General features: G+C 40.4%; 1 protein-coding gene across 1 annotated transcript in view; it reads right to left on the minus strand.

Moving 5' to 3' along the window:
• Positions 1-26285, minus strand: part of Otogl (otogelin like) — a 163489-nt gene that overhangs the window by 98196 nt on the left and 39008 nt on the right. Inside the window, exons 17-23 of the mRNA XM_055626081.1 lie at positions 25639-25816; positions 13922-14046; positions 10466-10675; positions 6208-6373; positions 5476-5550; positions 2617-2669; positions 678-840 (exon numbers count right to left, since the gene is read on the minus strand). Coding sequence (XP_055482056.1) covers positions 678-840; positions 2617-2669; positions 5476-5550; positions 6208-6373; positions 10466-10675; positions 13922-14046; positions 25639-25816 — 970 coding nt within the window. The remainder of the gene's footprint in view (positions 1-677; positions 841-2616; positions 2670-5475; positions 5551-6207; positions 6374-10465; positions 10676-13921; positions 14047-25638; positions 25817-26285) is intronic.

Here is a 26285-nt window from a genome sequence, read left to right on the forward strand (position 1 = left end):
TCAGAGTTCTCACTTAAAAGTAACCCACTATTTAGCCTCAATGTAATTACGTGTAATGTTTATAATTAAATCAGTTGGTTTCACTTTTACAAATTAATGCCAATGACAATTACTGGAATGGATTAATATACATATGGAATAATAATATACATAATGGGATAATATACATATATATAATGATGTATATCTAAATGGTGACTTTAGTGAAGAGGACTGATCGTGTCACTTCCCCAAACCTGCAGCTGAAAAGGGAGCCATCTCAACCTGATCTTAGAGTATGTTCTTTCTTCAGTTTGGTGTGTGACTCTATTTATATTGCACAATGTTAAATTAGTCTAGTAAAATAGTTAGGACAGTATGTTAGCTACCAACTCAAAGTTAACCACTGTTCAAAGCAAGGCTATCCTTGCAAAGATTATTTTAAAATTGTGTGTGTGTGTGTGTGTGTGTGATGTGCATACATGGGCCTAAGTGTGTAATGACATGAATATGGAGGTCAGAGCCTTATGGAATCAGGTCTCCCCTTACATCTTTATGTAGGTACCAGGGATCCAACTCAGGTCATAAGGCTGACAGGCAAGTTCTATCATAGAGGTGGCCTCAAGAATACTTTTAAGAGGCCTTACGTTTCCTTTAAATCTTGGACACAGTTGTATTATCAAGAAAAGGAAACTCACCCCGAGGTACAAACACAGCCGCTGATGCACGGTGAGGACGGAGCACAGGTGAAATTCATGGCCAGGTTTGCGCACGTGGTTTCACAATTTATACCACCAGCCGGTAACTCAGGGTCTGGAAATCTGCAGTCAAAATATTCCTTCCCTTCTGGGCAGGCGTGGACTTCAGGTATAAGCATGGATAACATGGCTTTAACTGTGCATCTGCTCCACAATCATATGCACAAATCATCCAAACAGAACTCACAGACCAAGTCATCGCTGATAAAGGATGCTCTCGTTCTGTGATAAACTTATCAGCATTACCTAGCCAGAGTCTGTTCGGTCATCAAATTTCTAAAAAGCTCTTTCCACAATCATAGCCACTTTCCATGCCAATTCACTAAAAAACTAGCATAGAATTTCTTAAAGTGAAAAAACATGGTACGCTGATTAATTCAAACACAACAATGTTTAATGACTAGAAGCTACAATGCATGTCTAAACATTTACGAAACCATAATAAATACAGGTTACTTCTTGATTTTGCCTTGCCTCGGTGTCATTATTTTCATCGGTCTCTACTAAACTGTAAAGTACGGAAGTGGCCACTGTGACAGAGGTATGACGGGAGATAACCTGTTTTCCCAGAAGGCTTTGGGGATGTCGGAAATTAAATAAAATGCTTACAAGGGACCAAAGAGAGATTAGTGAGGACTCCATTCAAAAAGCAGGTTGCCAAAACATCCCTGCTTTAACTATGAGCTACCCTGAAGGAACAGGGGCCTACTGAAGATTCCCGGTAGCTCCTGTGTTATCTGTGAAGCCCACTTACATGACCGTAGAGAAGTTCCAGACTGATCTAAATCCTGACTATGTAAATCTAGAACGTGCTATTCAAAGGGCATTTTATCGTTTTGTTTTGTGTTCTAAAAGAGGGCCCCACTATCAAGCACTATTTGGCTTGCCTCTGCTTTAGCCTTCTTGCCTAGGAGTACAGATGTGTGTCACTACGATTGCTTCAAAGCTAATTTATAATGACATGCACTCAAATAGGTAACAGAGCCTAAATCTCCTTATCTAACAAAGTGAATAAAAACCAAGTTGTCATTTGCCCAGAATTTTTCTGTAGTCACTGAAACTCTGAGTCTATTCATCTGATGAAAATCCATATTCATAACGGTCCTCTCTACTTTGAAGAGCTTCCAGACACAGATTCCAGTGGAAAGTGGTGTTCTAAGAGAAATGGCAGTGGCTATATTTTCTAAACCTTTTGTTTTTATTTTTCATTTTTATAACAGAGTGTTACATGAGCCAGGTTGGCGTCTAACTCTGCGTAGCTGAATCTAGCCTTGAACTCTGAATTGCCTCCACCTCCTCAGTGCTGGGTTACGGGAAGGTGCCACCACGCTCTTATTCTATTCTGTTTTCCACTTGTTGTAACTAGTCCTAGAACCTTGCTACCAAGACACACCCCAGGACCCAGGAGCACTAATAGTACCTTGGCAATTGGTAGACATTCAGAATCTCTGTCATTGCTTCTAACAATCAGGACCCACGTCTTAAGAAGATCACGGGTTTGCTGTGTGTACATTAAGAGCTGAGAAGTGTTGATCTGGGATAGAGTTTTCCGATTTCTGATCCACAATCGGCATCTGGGTTACACCCCTAAAGCCTTTGAGGTACCTGAGGAGGTGCTGGGGTAGACGGTATAAAGGCTATATGCCTTGTGTGTCTCCAGGCAGCCTTGTCTCCTTAACACCGACTGTCCTACAAAGACTCTAACTCTTGATGTGAAAAAGTCAGGAATCACTGGAACACGGTGCCGACTACAGGATATTACTATATATGCGTGTGCTCGAATAAGGAAGCTTGCGATGGACTGAATGCCTTCTGTCAGAGGAGTTGGGGCAGTGTTAGAGATTCCTGCTCGGCAGGATAACCTGTATCTGGGACTCACCAGTAGAGGGTGTTGTTGGCTCATCACATTTCACAGTCCCATTTGAACACTGGCTAGAAGTAAAGAAACAGTTCGTTTATGGACTCAGACCTCCGGTTTTATACAGATAAACGATTCCTTTCGGAACAGGTCTAAGACAGCTATTTTATTTTGATATAGTTTGTCAAACACTTCCATGTACGGGGCCTTGCGAGAGACATGAGGGGAAAAACGCCACTGTATTGTTAATAGCGTGACCCAGGTGCTGAAATTCTACTAACAGGGGAAAATATACAATTAATTTATACAACATGACACACTCAACACAAAAACACATTTAAGATCTGGGATGGAAAAGAGGATTACTGACATCTGGGTGGTCAGAGGTTTAAAAAACAAAAAACAAAACAAACAACAACAACAAAAAACCTGAGCAATTCTAAAGAATGGGTGAAGGCTATGACTTGGATCAGAGAGAAAAATTCAGGTACTCAATGAAAATATATAAACTATAAGCTACAAAGCATTGCTCTGCTTAATTGGATGCCAGGAGATGAGGTGGGCAAGAGAGGCAAAGCAAGATCCTGCTCTGACATTAGGATTGCTTTCCTGAGCTGAACTTCCAAAGACTTTAAACTCAAAAGTGAGATGGTCAGTTTGAAGGTCAAGACAATCATGCTGGCAGCATCACTGAAGATAAACTGAGTCACAGGTGCCGTGCAATTGATTGTAACATTAAAAGGAAAACCATGTACAGGCAAAAGAACCTACAAACTTTTTAAGAGGATAATATAATGGGAACACACACCAGCCCCCAGTAACTCCAGCACAAATTTCCCTTTAGCTCTAGAGCAAACTCTGTGTTCTCTTCTTGGCAAAACAAAGAAACTGACTTATCAAGGGCCTCATCACATGAAAACCACGTGCACACATCTTTTAGCAACAAAATGTCCCTCAGAGGTTTGTTAGTCCATACTGCAAATGCCTAGAGGAACTGAGACAGCTGGGTCTACATACCATACTTCTGGGATGTGGACATTTGTCAGGGATGCAAATAAGATCACTATGCTATTTTTTTATTTTTGGCACTAAGTTTACTAAGCTTAAATAAATAATTTTAAGGAGATTGAATTCAAAGGAAGGTTCTTCCAACATATGGAAGAAGACTAAGACAAGAAGACCAATATGCAATGGTTTTGCTCTCAAACTCATGTTGAGGATTGGTCTTCACTGTCATACTGTCTGAAGACTAAGACAAGAAGACCAATATGCAATGGTTTTGCTCTCAAACTCATGTTGAGGATTGGTCTTCACTGTCATACTGTCTGAAGGTGCAACTATAAGAGGTTTGGCTTAAAGCACAAAGTGATTTAATCATGGGGGAAGAAATTAATATGTTCATTACCTGGGTGAATCATTATGTCTCTCAGAATTGAACTCTTTACAAGGGTAGTTGTTAAGAAAAGATTTGGCTTCCTTGACTCTCTCTTCCCTGTGGACCCAATGCTTTTGGAACCCCATAACCATGAGCTAAGTAGACCTTTATAAAGGGTATAAAGTGGTATTTTTGCTATAGCAATGTAAAACAAAGACAATTTTTAGAAAGATGCAAGAAAGAAAAGATGAGTGTCATTGTTAATGCAGTGGGATGGGAAGGGGGAAATGGAATTTACCTACATGAATAAAATAAAATCAAGTTAAATCCAAGGTTGTTTGGGTTTTGAAGGCTGGGTGTGTTGAGCATGAGAAAAGAGTCAAAATGATTCCCAGATTTCTGGCTTGGGGAAACTGTAGATAGTAGTATATTCCTCAGGAGGGAAAAAGATGCAACGGTTTCTTTGTGTTTTAATCAGGGGGTGGGAAGGATATGGACATAATTATAAAGGTTAGTTGAGTGTGAATGATAATTTACTATCGAAACAAAATGAGCTGAAAAGGAAGAGCAAGCAATGCCAAGCCAGGTGCCTGGGCATACCTCCCAGTACTATTATCAGGTGGCTTAACTATGTGTGCCTCATTCTGCTCATGTGAAAATTGGAATAAAATGGCAGGACTTGCAAGTTAGTCATGACTGTTTAATTAATAATACACATAGCATGCTCAGAACAGTGCCAGGACAATAGAAAACACACAGTCCAGGTTCAAGATGACTCTTGCCATTATCTACACATGGGGATCATATATGAGCACCTGCAGTGCAGCTAAAAGGAGGATAGCGGGAGATAGGTGTAGCTGAATGGGTACTGCTGTGGACGTTATTCTGTGAGTGCTATTACACAAGGTTTGATAAGCATCACCAGAAGATAAGCAACCCCTCTGTGTGCTATTCAGATCTATGACAGAATTGATTTGTCCGAGCCGGTAGAAGAACCGTGGGCCTGTAAGAACCCAGAATGTAATATGAATTACTACCCCGTTCCTAGCATCCATTAGAGAACCAAAGCTTATTAAAGGGCTTTTGTTTAATTTCATGACAACTAAAATTAGAAATCTATTCTGCCAGACCACTTAGGAAGATGATGCATCCAGCCTTGATGAGACCTGATAGGCTAGGGTCAGATAGAAGGGGAGGAGGACCTCCCCTATCAGTGGACTAGGGGAGGGGGATAGGGGGATAAGAGGTTGGTGGATGGAACTGGGAGATAGGGAAGGGGCTGCAGAGAGAATACAAGGTGAATAAATAGTAATAATGAAATAAATAAGTTAAATTTAAAAAAAACACAGCAGAGATACAAAGTGAATAAATTGTAATAAATAAATGTATAAATAATTTTTTTAAAAAGAAATCTATTCTGAAATCCCTAGTACATATCTGAGAAATTTTATATTCCATTCTAATGTGATATAAACGTGTATTTAATATTATTGGTTGACACCTACCATAAGCCTGAGGGTGTTGGGATGAGCTCTCCAGGCTGATAAACACTCCCCCTATAATGACACCGGCAATGATATCTGTAAAGGAAAAGGTGAAGTAAATAAGTAAGATGTATTTTTCTTCCAACACAACTGAAATGACAGCAGACTCTGCCCTGCAATTGCCCGCCATTCCACAGGACTGCACACAGTGCTGTTTTCCAAACAATAGAAACTCATTGATCACAGTAGCTACAGAGTTTAAATGTCAAACTAGTCCTGAACTGTTTGTTTAGTCCCAAGAAAAGTCGCTGAATGCACTTCAGGAAAGCACATCGCTGTATCTTTTAACCCTATCTACAAAACAAAACTCTTCACTTCCTGTGAGGGCTAAGAACTTTCTGGGTGAGAACAGAAAGAACTTCTACCCCTCACATGACAGGGAAATTTAAACCTTGCTGTGGTTAGGGTGTGGAGAAAACAAGTAAGCTTATTCTTACTTGTAAGCTTCAAAAAATATTTAAAAAAAAAGAAAAAGAAAAGAAAAGAAGCTTCAGGATTAACTAGTAGAGACTGTCTGGCTTCTATACCTTTCTGTGAGTAGCTCACCACATTACAAAAAAAAGAGCAAATAATAAAGCAATCAATAACAAAGTATATTTAGCAATTTAAAGAAACAAGAGCATAAATCCATTTGGCCTGTCAGAAGAAAAGCACATGCAATCTGGCTGTTGTCAAGCCAACTCTGTGACTTACATGGGCACACAGAAGTTAAGTGTTTCTTCATAGAATTTGCCTTCGGGACAGTTGCATCCTTCAGCACAGTCATCCTTGCACTGCTCAGGGGAGGAGAGAGAGGTGCAGGAGCGAAGGCAGAGTGAGGAACAGTGATGGTACAGCATGCCCTTCTGACACACCACGGCTGTGCACAAACAAGTGTCGCTTAAGAAAGGGTCCCACGGATGTTGGACATATAATATAGGATAAACCTACTAAAATCTGTACACCTAAAGAAACTAATCAACTAATTCAATGCTCAATCGCCATTCAGAAAGGGAAAGAAGATGGATATCAGAAGAAGAAGAAAACAGGAAACAGGACAGGAGCCTGCCACAGAGGGCCTCTGAAAGGCTCTGCCCTGCAGACTATCAATGCAGATGCTGAGACTTATGGCCAACCTTTGGGCAGAGTGCAGGGAATCTTATGAAAGAAGTGGGAAATAGTAAGACCTGGAGAGGACAGGAACTCCACAAGGAGAGCAACAAAACCAAGAAATCTGGGCACAGGGAACTTTTCTGAGACTGATACTCCAATGAAGGACCATGCATGGTGATAACCTAGAACCCCTGCACAGATGTAGCCCATGGCAGCTCAGTATCCAAGTGGGTTCCATAGTAATGGGAACAGGGTCTGTCTCTGACATGAACTGATTGGCCTCAGGGGGGAGTAGCCTTACCAGGCCACAGAGAAAGACAATGCAGCCACTCCTGATGAGATTTAATGGACTAGGATTAGAAGGAAGGAAAGGAAGACCTCCCCTATCAGTGGACTTGGAGAGGGGCATGTGTGGAGAAGGGGGAGGGAGGGTTTAGGAGGGGAGGAGGGAGTGAGATTCAGGGGGGATACAAAGTGAATAAAGTATAATTAATAAAAAAAATAAAAAAGAAAGGGTCCCACAGGCATAGAAACATGTTCTGTTCACTCATACATCCAAGAGAGATATAAATCATTAGACATGCACATCTTACATGCATGTTACATGTACCATTAGACATCTTCCATCAGTGGACACATCACAAATTTGATAACAGAGGCAAATAAATGAATGGTTATATAGATAGATGGTAGATAGGTAAGTAGATAGATAGCTAGATAGCTAGATAGATAGATAGATAAATAGATAGATAGATAATGGATGGATGAATGGATGGATGGATGGATGGGTGGATGGATGGATGGATGGATGGGTGGATGGATGGATGGATGGATGGATATAGGAAAGAAGGAAAATATTCCTGGACTCAGTGAGAGTATAGCATGTAGGTGAAATTCCTATTTCTCAATGCTGTTAATTTAGACATTCTGTGGCATCTTTAATTCCGGTACCATATTTATTTGTTCTTACAGAATATATTTTTAATTGAGTAAATTCCTATGTTTAAATCTTCATAGTACTATATCTTTAACCTAGCTTTCATAACCCACTAACCAAAGCCAGTTTGAGGGAAAAAGGATTTATTTGGCTTACCCATCCTGACCACAGTTCATCGCAAAGAAACACCAGGACAGGAACTCAAGCAGAAGAGGAGTCAAGAGCCATGGAGGGAAGGTACCCAATGGCTTGCCTCCAGGTGCATATTCAGATGTCCTTTCTTAAGCAATCCAAGAACACCCACCCAGGGGTGGCAATCAAAAAAATGTCCCACAGTTATGCTAACAGGCCAGTCTGAAGGAGGCACATCTTTAGTTGAAATTATCTTTTCCCAGAGGACTCTAGTTATACCAGGTTGATAAAAACTAACCAGTATGGTTGTCGTAACCTTTATCATATTCTTGAAACCTAAGTAAGCATTTATTCATTTACAAATATGACACAACTTGATACTGCTTATTCATACAGTGTTTGGGTGTTTTTTAAATCACTTTTATACTTTTTTAAAAAAATATTTTGGAGCCTGACACAGAGGACCTCTGAAAATCTCTGCCCTGCCGACTATCAATGTAGATACTGAGACTTATGGGCAACCTTTGGGCAGAGCGCAGGGAATCTTAGGAAAGAAGTGGGAAATAGTAAGATCTGGAGAGGACAGGAACTCCATAAGGAGAGCAACAGAACCAAAAAAATCTGAGCACAGGGGTCTTTCCTGAGACTGCTATTCCAACCAAGGACTATGCATGGAGATAACCTAAGACCGGTGCACTGATGTAGCCCATGGCAGTTCAGTATCCAAGTGGGTTCCATTGTAATAGGAACAGGGACTGTCTCTGACATGAACTTCTTGGCCTGCTCTTTAATTTCCTCCCCGTGAGGGGGAAGCAGCATTACCAGGCCACAGAAGAAGGCACTGCAAGCCACTCCTGATGAGACCTAATTGACTAGGATCAGAAGGAAGGAAAAGAAGTCCTCCCCTATCAGTGGACTAGGGGAGGGGCATGCATGCAGAGGGTGGAGGAAGGGAGGGATTGGGATGGGAGGAGGGAGAGAACCACGGGGGGGATACAAAGTGAGTAAAGTGTAATTAATAAAGAATAATTTAAAAAAAAGAAAAAAAAACATTTTCTAATTTCTCTTTAAACCAAAAAAATAAAATAAAATAAAATAAAATAAAATAAAATAAAATAAAATAAAAATGTCAGGCTAGTTAAAAATAACCTAAAATAGATCTGTACACTGATACCACCAGCGGACACGCAAATGTGAACAGGAGAGACCTCGTGAACTCCTATCCCTAGATGAAGAACTATAGGCAATGAATGGCTGCTGAGAATCAGTCTTCTCCAGAGACAAGATCCCTGATAGGTTATCTAATTCCAAATGCCCAGCCCTAGACACATATACACATGAGCAATACTAAACAGACTCCACGGGCTGTGCTTATATACATATATTCAGTAATAATAATTACAGAAAAGGTCATAACTTTGAAAGGGAGTTGGCAGACATGGGAGGAGCTGGAGGAGAAAAAGGAGTAGAAATAATATAGAATACACATGTCTAGAATTCTCAAAAATAAAGCATTAAATTTAAAAACATGGTATGAAATTTTCAAAGAATGAATAAAAATATTATTTTAAAAAAGCTTCCCCTTATTTAAAGTAAACAAAAAAGCTAATGCACACAGAAACAAACATCTCAACCATTCTGATTCAAACAAAATTGAAATTATGTTAAGTGTGTAATGTAACTTTATGACTAAGAAAGTGAAAAATATTTCCAGACATCGTCACCAAAAAGAGAAATAAAATAGAGAATTTTGAAACAGAGGAGAGAAATGTTGATCTTAATTGTCTTGGATCTTGGATTTCACTCATGTAGGAACGAAAAATACTTTATAAAACAAGAAACTGGAAAATGGGGCTAGAGAGACAGCCTAGCCACTAGGTTAGGCTCACAGCAAAAACATCAAAAAAATGGAAGACCTTTCAGCTGACTTGTCAGAGATAAGAAGCTTCCATTGAAGGAGGGACTAGAGCAGGGGTCAGAAGACATTCTGTGTAAGAGATCAAAGGGTGTTTCCAGCTCTGCAGGCCCTGCGCCCTGCTCTTACAGCAGGAGAGCAGCTACAGGCTGCGCGGAAACAATGTATGTATGAATGTAACAGGTTTTCAGTAAACTTGCAAAAAAAACAGGAGGCCCAAGGGTTGTGGCTGAGAAACAATTATAGGACAGGTATGAATCACTCTACCTTAAATGAAACAGCGGACACTGTAGCCAGGTGTATTAGAGTCCAAGAATATGAAATAGCAACTGTGTGCTACATACTATACCTATTTAACTACAGATCAGCTATGTCACCTATAGCATCACTGTTTTCCACATTCTTCAAATATTTAAATATGACATTTCCAGGATAAGAATGTTGCCTAATTTTTCTGTTTATTTCTAATGCTTCTTTCAAGATACATCATCCTACTCTGAACTTTGTAACAAATAATGGACAGTTATTAGTGTTTTCTCTGTGTTTTTGTCTTTATCTCTTTCATTTTCTCCTTCTCTCCCTCTCTTTGTACCTCCTCTAGCACCAGGAGTTTAAGCGAAGGATCACCCGAAAGATCTCCCGGGTGCTAAGCTAGCATTATAGTATTCAGTCCTTAGGTTATAAGTTCTATTTTTCCAACATGTCTCCAACTTACATAAACTCAGAATTTGTTTTCAGTATTTATACTCTATAAGAATATTTCAAATAATTTATATACAATATTGACATCTTTTTTAAAGAATTAAGAGTGGCGATTATGAATGCCAGACTTTCTAAGGAATTACCCGGCCATCTCTCGGTGCTGCCGTACTCACCGCAGAACGAGATCTGAGCTCTGAAATCGATGGGCACACCGCGCTGACCACACAGGTAGGCATAGTGGGCAAGAGCGTTGCACAGACAGGGGCTTCCGCACTTGCATGCGTCATGGCGGCACAGCTGATAGTACAGCCCTGGACTGACGTAGACGTGACAAGGAGCAAAGAGCTCCTGGTGGATGACGTCACAGTGCGCTGCATACCCAACTAACAAAGAAGACATGAGTCTTTCATATGCCAGGCCAGATATTACCCCAAGAATAAGGTACCAAAACATCGCCAGTATCTCCCTTTTCTAGAAATGTATTGTTACTTTAAATGAGAGCCAAAAAAAAAAAAAAAAAATCCAGCAACTCACACAGGTGACAGCACTGATTCCACATTCAATCGTCTGTGAGTCAAAACTCCTTAGCATACCTGAACAACAGGAGCAACAGATGGGCTGACAGAAATGGTAGCCACACTCAACCCACAGCTGAGGATCACCTCAGGAAACCTGCTGTGAGAACTAGGGGTTATTGTCTCCAGGCCTCTAAGCCTAACAAAACTGGTTCCAGATAACTGGTGTAGTGACAAGTTTGTAGAAAACACAATTTTCCCAGAACTGGCAATGATTGCATTCCAATGAGGTCTCAGGGTCAAAAGACAACACAATGGCTCAGGGCAGACGCCACAGAGCCATTCAACAGGACGCAGTGTATATACCGAACAAATGTGAAGAGCTCACTTTTGTCTGATTAATAAATCTCTGTATGAAAAGCTGGATGAATAATGAATAGAAATTAGAGATTGGAATATATTTTGACGTCTATGAGACATAGCTATCACTATATTATTTAAAGCAGGTTCCTAGAATCTCACCTTCAAATCAATTGCTGAGCAAATTCAGTCCTGCACAGGACTGGCAAAACAAGTGTGACAAGATCAGGGAGATACTGTCATTCAGAAAAAAGAAGAAAAGGTGAGGAATGTGGTTGCTCCATGTAAGTGGACCTTACTTGAATTGGTTCCCTCAAAGATAAAAGTGGGTCAGTCTTTGTACTGTCGTTGTCCTTGGGAGACAGACGGACATCAGATACTTTTCACTTTCAAGGAACACTGAAATTATTTTGTTGAGGACGGCAAGCATATTAATTTGTAATAAAGCATTGTCACTAATTCTTCAAGAATATTATACAGTGTATTTTGATCATCCTCACCTTCACACTCCTCCAGATCCAAGACATATTTAATAACAAAAAAAAATTAAAAAACCCTCGTGGTTACAGAAGCACTATTTTCGCATTAAATGTGCATGCACAAGCAAAACAAATGACTATACACTGTTGGTGGGCATATTCCTAATGCCATGAATTCTAAAAGAGCGAATTAATGCCCTGGTAAGGCCATTTTTTATGCTTTAGGAATTTGTAAGTCAAAATGTATTTCCACTGTCTTTATATAAAGGGTAAGCCAAGATGATTCTTGTGAGGAAATATTCAGAGTCCTGTTCAGAGTTATTGGCTTTTGTTTATTTCCTTTTTTGGGGGGGGTCTTTCTAAATCTACCTGTTAGGGATTTTTAGAAATAATAGTTCATACCAAAAGTTAAAAAGAAAATCTCTAAAGCATATTCCACAGAAGACATTGAGTGTTTTAGGAAAGTAGTGGTTAATGTGATAAAATGGTACAGAGTGAAGGCTAATAAAAACACAGCCAGAAGGGACAGCTTATCAAGTCCATAGAAACCTTTACATGGTAATTTAATAAGTAATAATATCACTGAAACAGCAAGGAGGAAATCATCAATGTTAGAAACAAATACAATATTAGAAACCAACTAAGATTAGCTGAAAAAGTGAATTTGTTTTTAAAATATCGGGATGGAATGGAGGGAAATGGAAATGGGATTTAAAAGTAAATCATCTAGTTCCATCCATTTGCTTACAAATTTAATGCTTTCCTTATAGAGGAAAGAGAGAGGTGGGAATAGAGGGACATAGAGGGGACAGGAGCTCCACAAGGAGAACAACAAAGCTAAAGATGTGAGCCCAGGGGGTCCTGCGGAGAGTGATGCACCAAGGGAGGACCGTGCATGGGGAGGACCTAGACCCCCTGCGCAGCTGTGGCCGATTGGCAGCTCAGTCTCCATGTGGATCTCGGAGTGAGGAGAGCAGGGGCAGCCTCTATCATGAACTCAGTTGACTGCTCTCTGATCACTCGCCCCTGATGATGCAGCCTTGCCAGGCCACAGAGGAAAAGGATCCTGGCAGTCCTGATGAGACTTAACAAGCTATGGGCAGATGCCAATGGTGGAGAACCCCCCTTTCTGTGGACTAAGGGGAGGGGATGAGGGGAAGAGGAAGTGAAGGTGGACCTGGGGAAGTTGAGGAAGGGGACTTCAATTGGGATATATAATGAGTAAATTGTGAAGAAAAAAATTAAAAAAGAAAAAAACTAAAAAAAAAAAAAAGTAGTAAATCATACAGGTCAAGACACTAGTCTACTCTTGAGATTGGAAAGAAAGAGTGAGAAATTAACAATCCTCACTGGGCTCTCCTCTTTTTTTTTTTTTAAGTGTTGGGTGCAATATTACCTGTTCTTCCCAGCATATATGAACCAAGCTAATAATAAAAGCCACTAAACAGTCAGCATAGCCCTCACACACAACCAATACAAAATGTGAAAATTGTAAATGGATTCTCAGTTAGGGATAGTAACAGATAAAAATTAACTCTATGAAAGTGGAAAACTAGGCAAAATAGGGAAAGAAATTAAAATTACGAAATGCCAAAGCATGCACATTAGATTTTGTCCCAAAAGACTCCTTTTACTGAGAAACAAACTAGCCTTTAACATGGTTTATTGAGGCTTTAGTTTAATATTCTGGGACATGTAAAAACAGGGTTCTCCGTGTGTGTGTGTGTGTGTGTGTGTGTGTGTGTGTGTGTGTGTGTCCCAAAATTGTAGGCATGTGAGTTGCATTGTTCCTACAAATTGCAAACCTGGAGCATGACTATCTCAAACTGTTGCCCACTTAACAGCACAAACCAATCTTTGGGTTATGGGCTCCTTGCTTAGACAGCTATAACAGAGGCTGTGAGTGGACATAAAGAGGAGGTGATCTTGATTTATCGCACTATGAAACTGAAGCTGAGCACCCTGCCACTGTAACAGCAGCCTTAGAGCTGAAAACACCAAGATGCAGCCTGTGTTTGAGAAGAAGGCAATCGTAAACACCCACGATATGTAGATCTTTAAATGGAAAGTGGTAGGTTGTTCTCTGGTCTTTTAAACAGCCTCAACTGCACTTAAAAGGTGTGGATGTGGGTACACGATTGAACCTAAACACGTAAGGAACAGCAGTGCTTTTATAATGAATAAATCATAATTTAAAATCATAGCACAATATTACAAAATTAGAGTAACATATTGGACATCTCCCCTCAGTCTCTGTGCAGAAAGGGAGACTTACTGTTCTGCTGGTTGATGTTGCAGGGGTCCACGATCGGGACATGGACAGGTGCGAAACAGGTGGAGGACACTCTCCATGCATGCGCATGAAGCTGTGGGGTGCCTTCTATCATGCCTGATGGGGAACTGGAAAGACAAGAAAATGTCCGTCATAGCCTCTCATTCTTTTCACTAGCACATCTCACTCAACTACTCAAACAAGCAAGCATTCTTTTTTCTCAATGTTCAAATTAGTCTTAAAATTCAAGTTTCCTGGTAGTTTTTAAGATGTATCACCTTCCTACTCTTGAGATTTTTGTTTCAAGGCGCTGAATTATGTTATTAAACCTTCATTTCTGTCTTGTGAAGAAAGCACCCTTCTTCAATAATAAAATTGTGCCCATTTTATAAAAGAAAGCAAAACAGAAGCTCACAGTAATGTTCATCCATTTCCTCAAGCTGGTGTCCAAGGAAGCACAGGATCAGATTTGGCTCCCACTCAGATAACCAAGCATCTCTCACACAACCCAAAATTCAGTCTGAGTGTGGTTTAAGGTGAATGCAGAAACATAGGAGTGCATGGTTCACATGGTCTATTCAAGCTAATGACAAATAGTATAGAGCATAATAGTCCATACTCTTGGCTCATATATCAATTTACATTGTAAGTACTGAAATACTGAGCAAACACACTAGATTAAAATCGGGGTGAAAACTGATATAAAGTCATCACATATACACAGTTCTTCGGTTTCCTCAGCAGATCATAATAGAAGAGAACAGCCAAACCACCTTTTAAACGTGAGACAACAACATGGAGGGGCCATATATGAAATTGCATCTTCAGTGGCCTTCAAAAGCCGCTAATTCAACAGGCAACATTTACTAAGTGATTTCACTCTCCAGCGCTGTGTGAGACCCTGTGGAGACTATACAGATGAAGGCAGGCCCAGTGTCCTGGAGGACTATATCGGCCAGTCCCTGAGGCCTACAATGGTTGGAAAGGAAGGGTGGGCTTGACCTCCATTCTCACAGTGCCTTTGAAGATGAGTACTTTAATTACCACCTAGTCGAGACCACTTCTTCAGGGGCCAAGGAAGGTGAGAAAGAGGAGTTGTTCACAGCTCTGCATTAAGTTTACTCATCTCCCTCCTTCCTTTTCCTATTTCTCAACAAGCCCCCAGAACACTAAAGATTTTGTTCAGATGAAGACACTCAAAAAACTGCCTGACTTCTACCAACTTCCTCCCCTTCCTCCCCCTACCCCACATCCCCAGCCTTCCTTCTCCCAGCCTCCTCCCAGGGAAAGCAAAAATATCTCCGGTCCCAGGAGGAGCTACTCAGAGTCCTGCTCTCTTATTTCATTTAGTTGACTTAAAACAATAAATTTGTTAAAGATAGGAACCAGAATGTACGCCTGTTTATTTATTGTATTTCACTTTATAAAATGGCCTTTCGGTTTGCCATACTTGACCAACTCTAACAGGGCATGTAAAATAAATTCTCAATTAATATTTTTCCATTAAACTATGTTTGTAGATTCACGTTAACCTTTGTCAAATAAAGAATTTTAACTACTTTAGTGGAAAAGCTAAACAATGTTGGAGAGTTATCTCCGACTGAAATATTATCCTACATTCTTATCGCACCAATGTTTACGCACAGAGGAGACTGGGGCCTGGAGACTGGCAGACAGACCTGCCCTCTGTTAAATGCCGACAGAACCCACTCTGACAAACAAGGCCAAGAAAGACGGCTTGGATGTCTTTTCTGGACTTCTAAGACTCCTAGCATGGTTTCTGTTTTGAAAATGTGACAGAGCCATTGTTATTCTAAGCTCACGTAAATAAAACAAAAGCAAACAAACTACATGAGAGATAATGTAAAATAAATTTTGCTTTTAAACTTTTAATTAAAATGTCAGTTCTCATTGCCCATTCAGTAAACGTCTTGGTACCCTACTAAAAGTTCTGCTCAGTTCACCCAGGGTAGACAAGAATCCTGTGACTATAAACGACCAAGGATAGGGTCCTCATTCTCATAACCCTGGCAGTTTGGTGTAAAAGTAGATGATAAATGATAATTTTTTTCACAACTAATCTACGTTTAACTTTGGCTAGATATAAACTAATTTTTAAAATCAAATAATGCCTGAGTTGGTTTGACCATACAATCAGACTTCATGATCATGATTAGAAAGGAAAGAACCACAGAGGGAAAGATTATGAGTGAAGGTTTTCAAAAACTCTCATTCTATTTAGAGAACCTCTCTTCCATGACTTGTTCCCTAGATGCTCAGGCCATGGTGACCTCTAAACTTACACTGTGTTTCTGGCTATGACCACAAAGGGCAACATTTATTATTTTGAAATCATCTCAGTATATTAGGTGCATTATTGATTGCTGCCTCTCATAGCACTAAATATTTCTGAATTAGAATCCTTTACACAGAGATTATGGGGCCAGCTTAAGTTTGTCTGTATTTAGAACGTCCATGATAATTTTTTAAAGCTAAATGTATCCGCTGTGCAAGGGTTAAGGCAAGCTAATGAACATATATGCCACCTCATATTCTCATCATTATTGCATGAGGAAATTTGTTAGTTAGCCGCTTAGCAATTTTCAAGTATCTATATTTATTGACTCTTGGTATTGTGCTCAATGATAGATCTCTATTCATCTATTGATCAACAACTCCCTTCCATTAACCCTACCCTGAGCCCAGCTCATTACCACTCCTGACAGCCATCAGAGCTATTTTTTTTTTAATTCCATGTTTCTTAATGGTTAAAATCACTTCCTTGTAACACAACTCCAGTTTCCGGAGGATGAGCAGCAATCTCACTTAACTGGTTCCCAGTGAGCCTCAGGCCAAATGACTAGTACTCATAACATGATCTTGAACCACGACCTGCTGATTCTCGTGGGCACTGAAAAGCATTTTCATATCAAAGGAGACAGGCATACTTTATTGCTTTTCTGCCAGTGTAACACCAATTTCATGAAATTCAATGAACGTGGTCACCAAGGTTTGCCTTGGTAGTACCAAATAAGACTCTACAGTATAACTTACTGTTGTTAATAAAAATGACATTAAGATTTCCTAAAGGGCTGCAAGTTTCTCAAATCAGAGCACAGAAGGCAGCAGTTAGCCCACATCTTGAAACACTACATAAACACAAGCCTCCTCACTCTAGAATGTGAGCTAAGCCATAGTGTCTTAAACTGTTGTCATGACACATATGGAATCACGTAAAATGAAAAAAGGGTCATGAAAAGTTTGGCAAGAGTCAAATGTCTCTAAATGGGCAATGACCCAAACTAATTTTCAAGTCAAACAAGGTCATGTGTGGAGCACATTCCTATAATACAAGCAGTTGAGAGGCAGAAGCAAGAAGATCAGGAGTTCAAGGCCACCTTTGTCTAAACTGCAGCTTTGAATCCAACCTAGGCTACATGACACATTCTTTTTAATTTTATTTTTCTTATTAGTTACATTTTGTTAACTCTGTGTCCCAGCTGTATCCCGCTCCCTCATTCCCTCCCCAACCCCACACTTCCTCCCTGGTCTCTTCCCTGCCCCCTTCCAAGTCTACTGATAGGGGAGGACCTCCTCCCCTTTCATTTGACCCTGTTTTATCAGGTATCTTCAGGGCTGGCTGCAAAGTCCTACTCTGTGGCCTAACAGGACTGCAACTCCCCTGGAGGGGTGGGGAAGTCAAAGAGCCTGCCCTTGAGATCCTGTTAGAAATAGTCCTTGTTCCCCTTACTTTGGAAAACTACTTGGTTACTGAGCTACCACGGGCCACATCCGAGCAGAAGTTCTAGGTTATATCCACAGATGGTCCTTGGTTGAGTGTCAGTCTCAGAAAAGACCCTGTGCCCGGTTATATTTGGTCCTTGTAGAGCTCCTATCCTTTCCATATCATACTAACTTCCCTTCTTTCATATGATTCCCTGTACTCTGCCGAGGGTTTGGTTATGAGTCTTAGTGTCTGCTTTGAAACACTGCTAGGTAGAGTCTTTCAGATGCCTTTTGCGGTAGACTCCTGTCATACTTTCAATGCACATCCCATTTGTCTTTCTAAATGAGGATTGATCATCTTTGCCTATGTCTGCTTTCTTGATTATCTTCTTTAGGTGTGTAGATTTCATTATGTTTATCATATCTTGTAGGTCTATATAAGCGAGTATATACCATGTTTGTCTTTCTCCTTCTGGGATACTTCACTCACAATGATCTTTTCTAGATCCCACCATTTGCCTGCAAATTTCATGATTTCCTCCTTTTTGATTGCTGAGTAGTATTCCATTGTGTAAAAATACCACAATTTCTGTATCCATTCCTCCTTTGATGGACATCTGGGTTGTTTCCAAGTTCTGGCTATTACAAATAAAGCTGCTACAAACATGGTTGAACAAATGTCCTTGTTGTGTACTTGAGCAAATTTTGGGTATATACCTAGGAGTGGTATAGCTGGGTCTTGAGGTAGCACTACTCCTAATTGTCTGAGAAAGCACCAGATAGACTTCCAGAGTGGTTGTACCAGTTTACATTCCCACCAGCAATGGAGAAGGGTTCCCCTTTCACCACAACCTCTCCAGCATGTGTTGTCACTTGAGTTTTTGATCTTGGCCATTCTGATGGGTGTAAGGTGAAATCTCAGGGTCGTTTTGATTTGCATTTCCCTAATGGCTAATGAGGTTGAGCATTTCTTTAATGTTTCTCTGCCATTCGATGTCTATCGAGAATTCTCTGTTTAGCTCCGTTCCCCATTTTTTAATTGGATTACTTGGTTTGTTGCTATTGTGCTTCTTTAGTTCTTTATATATACTTGATATTAGCCCTCTTTCAGATAAAGGGTTGGTGAAGATTCTTTCCCAATCTGTAGGCAGTCGTTTTGTTTTGATGACGATGTCTTTTACTTTACAGAAGCTTTTCAGTTTCATGAGGTCCCATTTATTGATTGTTGCTCTTAGAGCCTGTGCTGTTGGTGTTCTGTTCAGGAAGTTGTCTCCTGTGCCAATGAGTTCTAGGCTGTTCACCACTTTTTTTTTTCCAACTGATTTAGAGTATCTGGTTTTATGTTGAGGTCTTTGATCCACTTGGACTTTAGTTTTGTGCAGGGTGATAAATATGGATCTATTTTTATTTTTTTGCATGTAGACATCCAGTTGGACCAGCACCAGTTGTTGAAGATGCTGTCTTTTTTCCATTGAATGGATTTGGCTCTTTGTCAAATATCGAGTATTCATAGGTGTGTGGGTTTATTTCTGGGTCTTCTATGCAGTTGCGTTGATCCTCCTTTCTGTTTCTATGCCAATACCATGCAGTTTTTATTACTGTCGCTCTGTAGTACAGTTTGAGATTGGGAATGGAGATACCTCCAGATGATCTGTTGTTGTACAGGATCGTTTTGGAGATTCTGGATTTTTTGTTTCTCCATATGAAGCTGAGAATCTTTTTTTTCAAGATCTGTAAAGAATTGAGTTGGTATTTTGATGGGAATTGCATTGAATCAGTAGATTGCTTTTGGCAGGATGGCCATTTTCACAATGTTAATCCTACCAATCCATGAGCACAGGAGATCTTTCCATCTTCTGAGATCTTCTTTGATTTCTTTCTTCAGAGACTTGAAGTTTTTCTCAAACAGGTTTTTCACTTGCTTGGTTAGAGTCACACCAAGGTACTTTATGTGGTTAGTGGCTATTGTGAAGGGTGTTGTTTCCCTAATTTCTTTCTCAGCCTTTTTGTCTTTGGTATACAGGAGGACTTCTGATTTTTTTTGAGTTGATTTTGTATCCTGCCACTTTGCTGAAGGTGTTTATCAGCTGAAGGAGTTCTCTGGTTGAATTTTTGGGGTTGCTCATGTATACTATCATATCATCTGCGAATATGATATGACACTTTGACCTCTTCCTTTCCAATTTGTATCCCCTTGATCTCCTTTAGTTGTCTTATTGATCTGGCTAGGACTTCAAATACTATGTTGAAGAGATATGGAGACAATGGACAGCCTTGTCTTGTCCCTGATTTCAGTGGGATTGATTTAAGTTTCTCTCCATTGAGTTTGATGTTGGCTATAGGCTTGCTGTATATTGCCTTTACTATTTTTAGGTATGTGCCTTGTATCCCTGATCTCTCCAAGACTTTAAACATGAATGGGTGTTGGACTTTGTCAAATGCTTTTTCGGCATCTAAGGAAATGATCATGTGGTTTTTCTCCTTCAGTTTGTTTATGTGGTGGATTACATTGATGGATTTCCGTATGTTGAACCACCCTTGCATTCCTGGGATGAAGCCTACTTGGTCATGGTGGATGATAACTTTGATGTGTTCTTGGATTCAGTTTGCAAGTATTTTATTGAGTTTTTTTGCATCAATGTTCATAAGAGAGATAGATCTGAAGTTCTCTTTTTTTGTTGGATCTTTGTGTGGTTTAGGTATCAAGGTGACTGTGGCTTCATAGAATGAGTTTGGTAGTGTTCCTTCTGTTTCTATTTTGTGAAATAGTTTGAGGAGAATTGGTGTTAACACTTCTTTGAAGGTCTTGTAGAATTCTGCGCTGAAGCCATCTGGTCCAGGGCTTTTTTTGGAGGGGAGACTGTTAATGACTGATTCAATTTCCTTGGGAGATATAGGGCTATTCAGTCTTTCTACCTGATCTTGACTTAATTTTGGTAGATGGAATCTATCAAGAAAATTATCCATTTCATTTAAATTTTCAAATTTTGTGGCATATATAGGCTTTTGTAGTATGACCTAATAATTGTTTGGATTTCCTCAGTGTCTGTACTTATGTCCCCAATTTCATTTCTGATTTTGCTGATTTGGATAGTTTCGCTCTGCTTTTTAGTTAGTTTGGCTAAGGGTTTGTCTATCTTGTTGATTTTCTCAAAGAACCAGTTTGATTATTTCCAGCCGTCTACTCCTCTTGGGTGTATCTGCTTCTTTTTTTTTCTAGGGTTTTCAGTTGGGCCATTAAGTTGTTTGTATGTGATGTTACAAATTTCTTCTTACAGGCACTTAGTGCTATAAATTTTCCTCTGAGCACTGCTTTCAGTGTGTCCCATAAATTTGGGTATGTTGTGCCTTCATTTTCATTGAATTCTAGAAAGTCTTTAATTTCTTTCTTTATTTCTTCCTTAACCCAGCTGTCATTGAGTAGTAAGTTGTTCAGTTTCCATGTGTGTGTCAGCTTTTTGTTGTTTCTGTTGTTGTTGATGTCCAGCTTTAGTACATGGTGGTCAGATAGTATACAAGGGATTATTTCAATTCTTTTTTATCTGTTGAGGCTTGCTTTGTGACCCACTATATGGTCTATTTTGGAGAAGGTTCTATGCGGTGCTGAAAAGAAGGTGTACTCTTTTGAGTTTGGGTGAAAAGCTCTGTAGACATCTATTAGGTCCATTTGATTTAGGGATTCTGTGAGTGCTTTTATTTCCCTATTTGGTGTCTGTCTAGTTGATCTGTCCCTTGATGAGAGTGGGGTGTTGAAGTCTCCCACCATTAAGGTATTAGGATCAATGTATGATTTAATCTTTAATAATGTTTCATTTACCAATGTAGGTCCTCTTGTATTTGGGGCATAGATATTCAAGATTGTGATGTCCTCTTGGTGGATTTTTCCTTTGATGAGAATATAGTGGCCTTCCTTATCTTTTTTATTAACTTTGGATAAAAGTCTATTTTATTAGATATTGAGATGGCTACTCCAGCTTGTTTTCTGGAACCATTTGCTTGAAAAACATTTTTCCAGCCCTTTGCTCTGAGGTAGTTTTTATCTTTGTTGCATAGGTGTGTTTCTTGGATGCAACAAAATGTTGGATCCTGTTTCCGCAACCATTCTGTTAGCCTGTGTCTTTTTATTGGCGAGTTGAGTCCATTGATATTGATAGATAATAGTGACCAATGCATGTTAGTTCCTTTTGTAATGGGGTCGGTGATCTTACCCTGTTTCATTGCTTGTTTTCTTTTCATTTTTGTTGGGAATTATCTGTATGCCCTGTTTTTTTGGGGTGAAGTTGTTTTTGTTGGTTTGGAGTTTTCTTCTGTATCTTCTAGTATCTTCTGTAGCGTTGGTTTGCTGTGTAGATATTACATAAATTTAGTTTTGTCATGGAATATTTTGTTTTCTCCATCTATGATGATTGAAAGCTTTGCAGGGTATAGTAGTCTGGGTTGACATTTGTGATCTCTTAGAGTCCCATGATACTTGCCCAGGCCCTTCTGGCTTTCATAGTTTCTGATCAGAAGTCCGGTGTGATTCTGATAGGTCTACCTTCATATGTTACTTGGCCTTTTTCCCTTGCTGCTTTAATATCTTTTCTTTGTTCTGTAGATTTAGTGTTTTGACTATGATGTGACGTGATGTGTTTCTTTTCTGGTCTAGTCTATTTGGTGTCTGTAGGCCTCTTGTAAATTTATGGACATCTCTTTCTCTAAGTGGGGAAATTTTTCTTCTATGATTTTCTTGAAAATATTTTCTGGACCTTGGAGCCTGGAGTCTTCTTTTTCATCAATTCCTATTATTCTTAGATTTTTTCTTTTCCTAGCGTCCTTGATTTCTTGGATATTTTGTGATTGGAACTTTTCTGATTTTACTTTTTCTTTGAGAGAAGTATCAATTTCTGCAAGTGTGTCTTCAGCTCCAGAGATTCTCTCTTCCATCTCTTGTATTCTGTTGGTGATGCTTACTTTTGTGGTTCCTGATCTTTTCTCCAAGTTCTCCAGCTCAAGGGTTTTCTCAGTTTGTGTTTTCTTTATTGATTCTAATTCTGTTTTTATGCCTTGCACCATTTCTTTCATGTGTTTGAATTTGGATTCCTGTCTCTCTACGATGGTCTCTATTTCTTTGTTCATTTCCTTTTTATATGCCACTAATTTTATTTCTACTTGTGCCTCTATTTGTTTGGCTATGTTTGCCTGTGTTTCTTTAAGGATTTTGTCTATTTCTTCTTCCTTTACCTCCAATTGACTGGCCAACTCTTTGAAAGATTTGTTCATTTCCTCCTTATGAGCCTCAAATAATTGGGTAGGCATGGCTTTAAAGTAATTTTCCTGTGCGTCTGATGAATTGGAGTGTCCATCAATTTTGGGGTTTGCTGGTGAAGTCATGATGTCCTGATTTATGTTGGAAGTGTTCTTTCGCCTACCCCTGGCCATTGGCTTATCTGAAACCTTCCCTATTTGTTTTTGGATTCTGCAGATCAGACTGGTACTGTCTCTCTTTGGTGTCTGGAGAGTTCTTCAGGAAGCTGAGAGAGGTCCTGTGTCCTCAGCGTATGCTGAGGACTAGCTGTACCTGTGGGAGAAAAGTACACAGGCGCAAACAGGGCAAATGCAGGCGTGTGTGTGTGTGTGTGTGTGTGTGTGTGTGTGTGTGTGTATGGAAGTGTGCATGGACATGTGTCTTGAGGGACAGAGTGATGGCTAATGTTGAACCCTTGAGTGTGTGGGACAGGCTCTGCACTGTATATGTCGCAGGCACTAGTGATGATCGCAGCTCAATTTCTGGAATTAACTGCCTTAACTCCTCAATTAGACCCACAGAGCAGGAACTTCAATGTCCCAAGTGCCCCTCTGTTTCCCAAAGTGGGTATGTGGGTGGGAGGGGTTCAATACCTGGCTTCTGTTTTAGAAGGACCCAGAATCTGGAGATCTGCAGATTCTCAAGGGTGCACTCACTTACAGGCAGGTCACTTGGCAGAGATAGGGGTATCCGGGCTCTCTGCTCTCTGGTTTGGCCCTGCTTCTTTGATGTGCTCCGCCAGCTCCATGCTGCTGTCACTGCCAGGTTATGAGGTCTTGCTGCAGCTGGAGATTTCAAGGTGGTCACATCAGTAGGGTTCGGGGTAACTAGGCTTTCTGTTCTCTGGTTTGGCCCTGGTTAGTCTTAAACTGGAGGGCTGATGTGCCCCGCCAGCTCAGTGCTGCTCCGCCGCCAGGTTAGGAAGTTTCACTGTAACTGGAGACTGGGTTGCTAGTCCAGATGCTTTCTGGAAAGTCCTGGGGTCTCTTCACTGTGCTCTCCAGGCTTGGACGGCCCAGCGCCTGGTGTGCCTAGCTTGTATGGCGTTTCTGACTGGTTTTGGTGAGTATATAGCGTATTCTCTGTCACTGTGGGATTGGGCGGGCCGTACCGTCAGTGATTGCGATCCTGTGGAACCAGTATGGTGTCTATCAGACTCGGGCCCTGGGAGGATGGTGCAGCCGCCGCGCGAATCTGGGACTCCGAGACGGGTGCTGATGGCATTTTCCGCTAAAGGGCTTGGAGCTCCGCCTCAGCGGCTGCAGACCCCAGGCAGTTAGGTCTGTGCTGAGAAAAATGAGTCCACTGTGCTGAGGAGGAGGGAGGTCTGGGGGAGGGGAGTGCCGGGAGATCAAAGGATCGTTTCTCACCTTCCCCAAACAAGTCCCCGGATTTTCACCAAAGTTTTCACCTTCTGCGATGTTCCCTGTTGTTTAGAAAGCCTCTCCATCGTTTTCCTGGGTTAGAGGTCCTTCCACTCACCAACTCAGACATTTAGCTCTTCCACAGCTCAGAAACTGTGTGTGCTAGTCGCCATCTTGGCTCTGCCCCCAATCCATGAGACATTTTCTTACCCCTAAAACTTACGTACAAAATGGTGGTATATACTTATAATCCCAGGACTGGAAGGTAGGACGAGCTGGATTCCTGAGGCTTGAAAGCCACCCAAACTACCCTAATCAGTGAGCTCCAGGCCAATAGAGATCCTGACTCAGAAAACAAGTGGCATCTGAGGAGCAACATGCAAGGTTGACTTCTGGTCTGCATACACACACACACACACACACACACACACCACATCACATCAAATATGTTGTGAATCCAAGGTGTTTCTCTCAACAATCACCTATGTAGCACTGCATGACTCCACTACAGCTTTGGCTCTAAACACACCACAAACCCTTTGCATTTCACATGCTGTCATGCCACACAATATCAGCCAACGCCTCCCGGAACACCTCAGCTCAGACCTGAGACTATTGTAGGTTATGAATTACAGTGCTTATACCGTACAAACTTTTTTTGCTCTTACACAAACATACAGCTTGATTTTAGAGAATGTATTTTTGAGTATTCTCCTACAACCATTATCCCCATAAATATCAAATTAATATAACTTTGGACTGTATGGTGTTGGAATGTTGGCTTTTGGGGGATTACCATTTTGCTCATTGAGTTTTATTTTAAAAGTCATTAAATTTTGGCTTGAGATGAAGACAAATTTTTCGGAACTATCTGCCATTTTATACTACATGTTTGTGTGAAAGAGCATTCTCAGCATTGATGATTATTAAATCAGAATAGCTCCCTCATCTTTAGTAAGTGGTAAAAATTATATTTGTAGCAAAGAACTGTTTGAAATAATTTTCTTTACACCTTATTACCACTACCCATTTGAAATATACCTTTCTTTAATATATTTCTATACTCAGGACTGCATAAAATTTCATGGATAAAAGGGTAGAGTGGAAAAACTTTAAGAAGCCCTAAGTGACTTTGAATGATTTGTTGGTTCCCGTGGGGTCTTAGTTTCTTCTCTAATTAACGTAACGAGAATAGCTGTACAAGTTAACTATGATGATATGTGTGAGGCACTCAGCCAGTAATTGCTGACCTCCTGTCAGCGATGTAAACACTTTTGATGAATCACTCTCCTCTAAACCGACAAGCTATGAAGCTCAACAAGCTGTACATGAACCTTACTTACAGAAAGTCATCCCTGATGTTGCCATTAAAGGTGCCACACAGACCCAATGTCCTCCTTTTCCACGCACTGGAGAGCTGAATGTAAATCCTCTCTCCGTCAATGGCAAATAAGATCTTCAAGCCAAATGTGGTTCTTAGGAGCATGAATAAGGACGACAGAGTCTGAATTTCAACGACGCCTGTGGGAAAAGAACATAGTAGACGAGTTTTGTCACAGACAGGCAGTGTTCTGAGATGACAGGCAACATTAGGCCTCTTCCTCTATGATACCCGGAATCGGTTCGCTAGCTGGCAGGTCTTGTTTGTGCTCCAGGGCTAAATCTATCCCTATGGCTGATTGATTTTCTCCTGCCTCCTTGCTTCTACCTCACTGTCCCAGTCTTCAGCAAGTATTTTTTAGACTGTTGTCAACGTGTAATTTCTACTGACAAACATCTTGAGGAGTGGATAGTTCTCAGATATTTGAATTCTAATCATCTTTTACATAGAGTGTGTGTTTGTGTGTGTGGCGTACATGTGTATGGGTATGTGTGAAGCCGGTGAATGGTGTTGCACAGGAGTGGTGTATAGTTTCATGGGGGGTGTGGTATGGAGGTTGTGGTCTGATATGGGTGGTATGTGTGTCTATATGTGGTGGGGTATATGGTA

The sequence above is a fragment of the Psammomys obesus genome, unplaced genomic scaffold (assembly GCF_907164565.1).
Source record: "Psammomys obesus unplaced genomic scaffold, mPsaObe1.curated_primary_1811, whole genome shotgun sequence".
Classification (NCBI taxonomy): Eukaryota; Metazoa; Chordata; class Mammalia; order Rodentia; family Muridae; genus Psammomys; species Psammomys obesus.